Source organism: Lynx rufus, unplaced genomic scaffold, assembly GCF_022079265.1.
Source record: "Lynx rufus isolate CCGP_SWC_20201006 ecotype Redwood Valley unplaced genomic scaffold, mLynRuf1.p SCAF_20, whole genome shotgun sequence".
Classification (NCBI taxonomy): Eukaryota; Metazoa; Chordata; class Mammalia; order Carnivora; family Felidae; genus Lynx; species Lynx rufus.
In genome coordinates, this window is record NW_025814835.1 from 1,110,001 (window position 1) to 1,118,636 (window position 8,636).

General features: G+C 53.3%; 1 protein-coding gene across 1 annotated transcript in view; it reads right to left on the bottom strand.

Annotated features, from left to right (window-relative positions):
* SALL3 (spalt like transcription factor 3) overlaps window positions 1-8,145 on the bottom strand; it is a 16,875-nt gene extending 8,730 nt beyond the window's left edge. Inside the window, 1 exon segment of the mRNA XM_047086486.1 lies at window positions 8,064-8,145. Within this exon segment, the coding sequence (XP_046942442.1) occupies window positions 8,064-8,145 (82 nt within the window).
* Between the last annotated feature and the right edge of the window lie 491 nt (window positions 8,146-8,636).

Consider the following 8,636-nt stretch of genomic DNA (forward strand, 5'->3'; position numbering starts at 1 on the left):
CGTATTCCTTTAAAATTGAGGAAGGAGAGCAAACCTGGGGGGGGGGGGGCCGCGTAAAAATGCCAATTCTGGCCATTTGGGCCTGCTAACAGTTCGTTATGTTAATGAACCTGACAGGACAGACCACTGCTGGATCTTATGAGCAAAGTTTCATAATGAATTTGCCTTTTAACCGAAACATAATTTAAAAACTACAGTTAGTGAAGGAAAAAAATTCAACATAACTGGGTTTCTCGTGGGGCAAATAATTTAGAATCTCCACCTATTTTTTTTTTTTTAATTGGGGTTTGTACAAATACCGCGTGATCGGTCTTCGCCATCAAACGCTGAACGTGATTAGCACTCCCTCAAAGTCACAGGGGGCCACACGTTCCGCGAGAGTCTGGACTAGGGTGCATACGGATGAAAACTCTACTATTTCACTACGGATTTGCACTCTGGGCCCTCGCGCCTTAAGAATGTTGTTCAACAGCAGCAACGAGCACTTCAAGGGACTTCGCTGGGGAGGAGCCTCCCCGGAGCCGAGCTTCTAGGCGCACTGCGACTCCCAGGTTAAGTGCAGAGTGAGGCCACCAACTTCTGATGCGCTCACAAGAGAGGGGGACACAAAGGAAGTTGTTATAACTTGCTTTGACAGCGCTTCTCATTCCGGTGATTAAGTGCGTACGTGCTGAGAGATGGCAGTGCTCGTTTTGTTTTGTTTTTTTTTTTTAAAAAGGGAAAATCTGAATGCAGCTCCCAATTTATACAACTTCTAACGCCCTTTAACCCCGCCACTGTTTTAAGCCAATTCTATGTCGGATTCACACGCATGCAGCCGTGCTGGTGCTTTAATTAAATTTACGTTTGAGATTGGCCTTCGTATTTCACAAATAGAAGTTATGACATCCATCATTTAACACGGCTACAAATTTTTATTTCAAGGTAAAACTGTGTCAGCGAGCCGGGTGTAACAATAGTACAAGGATACGAGAGTGTGCGATTTATTTCCAAAGCAATTAGAAATGCTTTCTTTCTCAAGGGAGGGGACTGAAAACCCAGCATTATAATCATCATCGCTATCGCCAAAGTAATTTATTTTTTGCATCCTGCCCGTTCAAGGATGGAGAGACTTCGGGCTGTAAACAGGCCGGGCTGGAGGCAGGCATCTACAGGGCAGGGGCCAGACCACAGGGAGGGAAGACAGCCGCTAACCCCTTCGCCAGCAACCAAGGGCGTCCCCCCCATCCTGGGCAACAAGAGGGTTTGGTCGAGGCTGCTCCCGAAGGTGCCCAGAGCGTATGCTGGACCCGCGGCAGGCCCTGTGAGGAAGAGGCTGTTCCAGGAAAACTCTCCTTGGGCCTTGGTCAGACATGTACCGGCCGTGGCTTCAAGCTGGGCGCTGGAGCTTTAAGGCTGAACCGGTTCTCCTGAACGCGGTCGGGGGAGGGAAGAGAACAGGGGCTGAAAAATAAAGCTGCTTCAGTTTACAAGAGGAAATGCATAATTAGTTCACAGCTATCCCCACACTTGCTACTTATACTGAAGGATTTTGGGGCTTTTATCACTGTTCGAATGTTCTCGAGCAAGTTCTGCGTTGCTCGGGTCTACAGAAGGAAAATAGGTCCCGCAGCCTTTTAAAGAAAGCCTCTAACAAAAGAACCCCTACCACACCAATCTTAAAAATAAAACACACGGGGATTCTTTACGAGAAATGTTTCCGTTCTCAGGCACAGATCCCTCAACGGGAAAGGAACCCCCCAAACCGTTTCATTATTCTCAGTTTTAATGCCTGCTGTTACATAACGCGTATCGTGTTTCCAGTGCCTGAAAGTGTCTGACAGTCTTCTGAGGGCCGAGGTGGCAGACGACAGGCAGAGAACCCCCCCTCGCGACCATCTTCTCAGAGCCACAAGTGAGAAGCACTGTGGCGACAGATTTAAGAATATCTGAGCTTCCCTCGATTTCAAACGTGGTTCCTGGCAGGGTTCTTGGGTTTTCTCTTTGCAGGAGCACAGTACCTACTAAATAAGCTGCCCAATGCAAACACGTGGTAAACAGGGGTTTATAATTTTGGTTACCAACCCCAGATGCCCACGTTCGTCCTGCTACGCTTCTGCTACCCACTTTTAATTCTCTGCCATTAACAAAAGGATCGTTCAGTGCCGGGAAAGGGATGTTAACTTCTCCACTTTAACTGGGAACCATAAAATGCCACGTGGGCCTTCGGGAAAGGAAAAAGTACTTTCTCATTTGCCTTTACCACCCCTTAAAACTCTAGAAAGCATTTTTCAAGTTTTCCTGAATTGTTAGAAGACACTTCTTTTCTTGCAAATTAATTCTTTTTAACTCCTTATGATAGCTTTGAATCCCATAAAGAAAGATGAATTATCACACACTGAGCCCAAGCTGCGAAACAGGAGGGGACAAATAGAGACCCCTACTGTGTTTAACAATGTAGAAGAAATTCCAGACGCAATAGAAAAATTTTGTCCTTTTCCCCGGACCTCCGAGCTTGTGCACATGGAGCTGAACAGTGGGGGGCGCTCTGGTTATGCTGAACGCCAGCACTGACCCGCGCGCGGGCTTCTGTCGCCTCAGTGGCCCACATCTCAAATTTGTTAAGTAAGGACCACCTGTGGCACAGTCACCAAACGTCCTCTGCTTCAAACCTCTGCAGTTTCTCCTCTGGGGGGGGGGGGGGAAGACACGGTTCCCCTTATGGAGTCGCGCAGGTGGAGTGCAGCCACACACGCGGCCCGACCTCGGCTTGGACGCCTCGCGCCACACGAAGGTGTCTGCTACGCTGTGGGGGTCGCACAGCGGCCGCTGCCTCCGGATGGTCCGGCCCGGCCCGTGCCCACACGGCAACGACTCCCGACATACGGCACCCGGGCGACCCAGGTCACCCAGAACCTGGTGAGGGGGGCAGACAAGGTTCGTGTGGGGTCACTTCTGGGGAAGACGAGCACGGTGTAGAGCCACACGTGACCGGCACGCCTCCTCGGGAGTAGCCCACACACGCAGCAGCCAGAAGTGAGCGAGACCCGTAGACGCAGACACACCTGGGTCTCAGCAGCCCTGGAGAAGCATCAGTGCACTGTGTCCGGGAGCAGGGCTCCGACGCGCTGGGTGCAGCCGCCCTGCACCCGGGGTTGGGTTATTAAATCATTTCCGTGATCTGTCGGCACCTTACGGCTTTCCACATACGCCAAAGGCCATCTGGGAAAAGCCAGCGCCCTGGGTCGTTGAGGCCGGCGGCTCTGCACGTACAGAGCCACACGACGGAATTAGCAAACGGCGCCGCCTCGCGAGAGGGGGCCCAGGGAGGCCCACGGATTCAGACGAAGTGCCACAGCACCTGCAGGGTTAATTACACAGTTCAAGACGGAACGGCCGAACAAAAGGAAACCGTCCTCTCTTCTTTAAGAACTATAAACACTTGTGCCGGAGGAGATGGGCATTCGATAAGCCGGGCAGCACGGAGCAGGCTCGCGGGTCTCCAGTTAACTCTCAGACTCAGTGCTAACACTTAATAGAACAGTGTTGAGTCCGGCTGCCAAGGTCAACAGCACAGATGCACTAATTGTATTATGAGCTTGACATCTAGTGGCCACCCCTGGCAGGGCAAAGCAGGCAAAGGTTAAATCAGCAAGGCCTGTCACGGCGCCTCTAACTACCCACCTTCGGGGAGAGCCGGGGCCCCACACTCCGCAGCCCTGCCTTCCCGGGGCCGGGCTGGTGGAGCAGGGAGCGGGCCGCAGAGGCAGCCTGAGCAGACCGGGGCCGACTGGAAAAGACAGGCCCACGGAGGACAAGATTCAGACACCGCAGTGGTGCCATCAGGTCTCCGGTGGACACTTCCGCCGAGGCGAGGAGGTCCCCTTTAATTAACCAACAGATCAATCTTAATCTCTAACATAAATGGAGCCCATTACGGCATTTCATTATTTCAGTTAATATTTTACACTTTCTGTAACATGACTAGGGCTATTTGTCTGCTTGGAAACCACACTGACAGTTAGCTGCATTTTAAGTCCTAAAACTGTTCAAATGACAAGAGAAAAATTTAAGAGCAGGACTTTTTTTTTTTTTTTTAAGTGTAAGAGTGTGTCTAAAGCAGAATTAAAGCACTCAGTTTTTACGCAGATTTTACACGTGTGACAACTGGCCACGTGCTGGACTCCAACCTGCCCCAGGGTGAGTGGGACCGGGTCTCCTCTTCCTAGCATGTTTTGGTCTTATTCTGGCGACTGGTCTACAAATCATGTAGGAAAATAAAAAGTAACAGAACAAAAACAACTTCCTGCTGTATAAATATTATGCAAGACGTATCCTTCTTAGAGCTACTTTGCAACATTAAGAGACAGTGCATTACCTCATTAGCAGCTAAGACCTATTTTGCTTTAAAAAAAAAAAAAAAAACAAACCACCAAAACCAAAACCAAAACCTCCTGTGTCAATTCTCACAGTTAAGAATGCTAAACTCCTACTAACGCTCAGTGCACACAACGGGCGCCCTGGCTGGATATTCGCTGACTTCCCCGGGATATTCTCAGAGCTACCTAGACATGAATGGCAAACTCTCTCAGAGGTTCCAGTTGAAAATGAAATCTGACCCACTTTTGCCATCATCGTGTATGCAAACAATAATCAGCTTGCCTTCTTTTTGTGGCTCTGAACAGATCTAAAAATACTGGATTATGCATGTGTTGTGAAGTTTTAAATGTACATAAAAAACCCCTAACTGCCACGTAATCACTTCTTTCTCTGGAAGGTGGGAATTGGCGAGCTTTGTGTTGACCACCCAATTAGGCATTTTAAAATGTTATTTTTAAGATAAATATTTGCAAATTCTTCTTTTCCTTCCTCCTCCCGCTCTCCTCAGTTACTTTTCACCTTTCATGTCTCAGAGAAAACAATCTGCCTACGAATGTTAGAAAGTGGCTTCTGTATTGTTTCCTTTTGGAATGCTGAATTGTAAATGCGTGTAGTGGGCTGGGGGAGCACTCCAGGCAAACCATGCATATACAGATAAAAGAAAAAGGATCTCCTCACCGAGGGCTGGTGGCCTCCTTTCCCTTAGTTTAAACACAGTCTGTGAATACCACTGGTAAATTCTTCAATCACATGCTCACCACATTTAAAAGGATTTTTAAGATAGCCATATGAGTGTAAGTTGGCAGAAAACAAAAACACTTTGAAACAATTAGTGCTAACAAACAAAATCCAGGATGGCAAATTGTTTTAAATTACAACACGCTTTTGTTGTTCCTTAAATACAGCTTTTCCGTGTAACGACAATAAAATATACATCTTTATTAGGATGTATTTAATACAACAAAGGACAGCGGTACCACACTTTCTTAAAGTTCTCGGTAGGGGTATACGTGCTGTTCCGGCACAAGTTTTAATTAATTTTTCTTAGAAGAAAAATATTCAGCTGGCTCAAAAGGTTTCACTATTGATGGCACACATTCAACTGAATTCTGAGGCTGCATCACATTCACAAATAGGAATGAAATGATCTGCCGTCTCAGAAGACAGTTCTCACAGGGAACGTTTAGTCTCCGGCATCCTTAAAATAAAATTCTACAACACGGTCACTCTAGAACTTACCATCGGCCATCACTACCTTTCCTCCTTTTAGACACGTTGTCATATTTCATTTCTGCCAGGGTGCTCAGGTTTGGGGAACACTGGAGCTATTTCTGGATTGCTACCATTTCATTGCTTGCCTCAACACCAAAGCCTGGGAAATCCTTTTCTTGGGGAATAAACTCTTTTTACTGTAAATTAACATGGCTGTGCCCTGCTGCCGTCCCCTGCACTGCACTGAGAATTCTGCGTGTATTTGCATTATCGATAACCTTCCATTTTTCTTCACGCGTCTCCTGCTTTCATTAACATGTCACGCCCAAAGTGATACAAAAGAAGTATTTACTTTGTTTCCACGACCCTGTAAACTAACTTGGCTCTCTTCTAACTTCATGCACGGTCTGTTTATTTCCAACGGCATTTGACAAAATTAAAATTTCCAGGATATGTGATTCATGTTGGGAGTAAGGGAGCTTTCACCAGCATTTCCCTTAAGAAAAATATTTTCGTTACCCTACTCACGACGATCACGACAGACTAATACATCCGCGAGCATTCCTCGAGTGAGCAGAGAACAGGGTATCTTTTATACTCCACCAACAATCAGTTCAGAATAATTAAATCAGAAAGAACTTATTTTTTTAAACAGTTCCCCCCAAAGTACCCTTAAAACAATCCAGGAAACACACTACTTGAGGAAGGCTCAGCCCCAGACAGGCTATTTCTGGCCTGTTGCAAAATACGATCAGGAACTGTGGCAATGTCTTGACTACAATTCCCAACGACGGTGGAAAACACCAGCTTGACAAACTTTAATCGGACGACGACGGGTGAAAATCCTGAGTAGGTCTCAGCACCGAATAAACTGGGTAAGGGCAAGGATCCACAGGCGGGCCGGTAAATAATTCGCTGCATCTTGGGTTTTCGAATGTGGGCTACACATCCCTCAACGTGTTTACACTATCAGCTCACCGGGCTCCCGGCTCTGACGTGGAATTAAAAATGAATAGCAGGGCCTCGGCTTGCTAATTGTTAAACACGAGGGGTTTTACTCTATTAATTAAAATATGCTTTAATAGAAGGAGACAGTGCACATTTTGATAAGGAGCCTACAAAGCGCAGAAGTATTTACATTGTTGCATTTTGGGGCGGCTGTGAAAGCCGAGTTTAAGCTATTCAGCAGCCACAATAATAAAGCTTTAAAATTCCTCGCTGGGATGCAATGTAGTTCTTTTGAGGGAAAGACTGTCTTTCTCATTCGGCAGAAATAAATCCATTCATTTGATCATGTAGTCATTGAGGCCAATACAAAACAAACCAAGTGTGAGAAATTCTATGTGATGAAGTAAACAAAACAAAAAAAAAAACCATTTCCATGACAAAAAGATTCTTTGTCCCTAATCTACCCACCATATGCAAGCGTTTCTTTTTAGCATATCTGCCGCTCTCATCTCGGGTGCCCGGGCTGCACGCGGGGCTCCCCACCTCCACGGCCACAAAAAGACCCGGGCGAGGCCGCCGCCCGCCGCCCGCCGGCTCCCGACGCGAACACGCACCCGTGTCGCCAAACTTTCCGGCGCCGCGTGATAAACTTTTCTGTCCTTTTGTTTCCGTGCGCACGGCCCGGGGCTCGCGGCACAAGGACGCGTCTCCGCGTCCGGGCTGCCCGGCCCCGCGGCCAGCGGACCAGCCGGGCAGCCCGAGCCCCGCGCCGCCCCCGGGGACACCCGGCCGCTGCCCCCCGCTCGCCCGGCCACCGCCGGAGGGAAGCCGGGTCTCCCCCGCCCCCCCCCCACACACCCCGCGCGCAGGGACCACCCCCAGGCCGCGGCGGGGCTCGCCCGGCTTCAGTCCCGGGGCGGCCACGAGGAAGGCCGGGCCCCCGCAGGCTTCGCGGCCCTCGGGGCACACGAGGCCGGCGGGCCGGGGCGGGGTGGGGGGTGGGGGCGGGCCGGCTGGGGGGGGGGGGTCGGGGTCGGCGGCCCCGCTCCAAGCGCGCATCGCCGCGGGGCCCCGGCCCCGAACAAAGCTGCCCGGGCGGCCGGCCTCCCCGGCCCGGAGTCCGGCGGGAGGTGAGCCCGGGACGCGCCGCCGCCACCGCCGCCGCGCTGGCCCGGGGGTCGCGCGGTAGCCGAGGCCGGGCCCGGCGTCCGTACCCGGGGAGCCCGGGGGTTAGCGCGGAGGCTGCGGCGCGCGGGCTCACCTCCCGTCGCCCCCCCCAACCCCGCCCCCGCTCCACTGCCTCCCTCCCCCGGCAGCTCCGACCCCCAGTCGGCCCCGAGCCCCGCTGCGCCCGCGCGCCGCGCCCCAACTCCCGGCAGCCGAGCCAACTTTACTTGCCCGCAACTCCGCGCCGCGCGCTCCGGGCAAGACCGGGGTCCCCGCGGCCGGCCCGCCGGGGCCGGGCACCGCGCACCGGCCCCGCGGCCGGCGGCTCCCCCAGCCCGCGCGGCGCCCCGCCGGCCCGACCCCCCGCGGCCCCTCACCGTGCTCGGGAGCCCCGTCCGGCGGCGGCAGCTCCTCGTCCGACTTGAGGTGCTGGGGCTTGGCCTGCTTGCGCCGAGACATGCTGCTAGCGGCGCGCGGGCCCCGCGCGGGGCATCGGCGTCAGCGGGGCGGCCGGCGGGGACGGCACGGGGCGCGGGGCGCGGGGCGCGGGCGGCGGCGGCGGCGGCGGCGGCGGCTGCGCGGGCCGCGCATGGGGCTGAGCAATTAGGCTGGTGAATAATGCATGGCCATTAGCGGCGGGCCGCGCCGATTGGCCGGCCTCCAGCGGCCCCGGCGGCCTATGCAAATGAGGCCGCGCTCGCAATTAGCGGCCGCGCGGGGCGAGGGGCGCCTGCGGGACCCGGCGCGGCGGCGCTCACATCGCTCCGCGGGGCCCGGGCCGGCGGGGCGCGGGGCGCGGCGGCCGCGCTGCCCGGGGCGCAGGCGGCAAACTTTGGCGGCGTCCGCGCGGCGCCGTCTCCGCCGGCGCGCCGGGCTCGCCCCTTTATAGAGCGTGTGCGCCGCCGCCCGCGCCCCGCGCGCGCCCCCCCCCCCGCCGCCGCCGCCGCCGC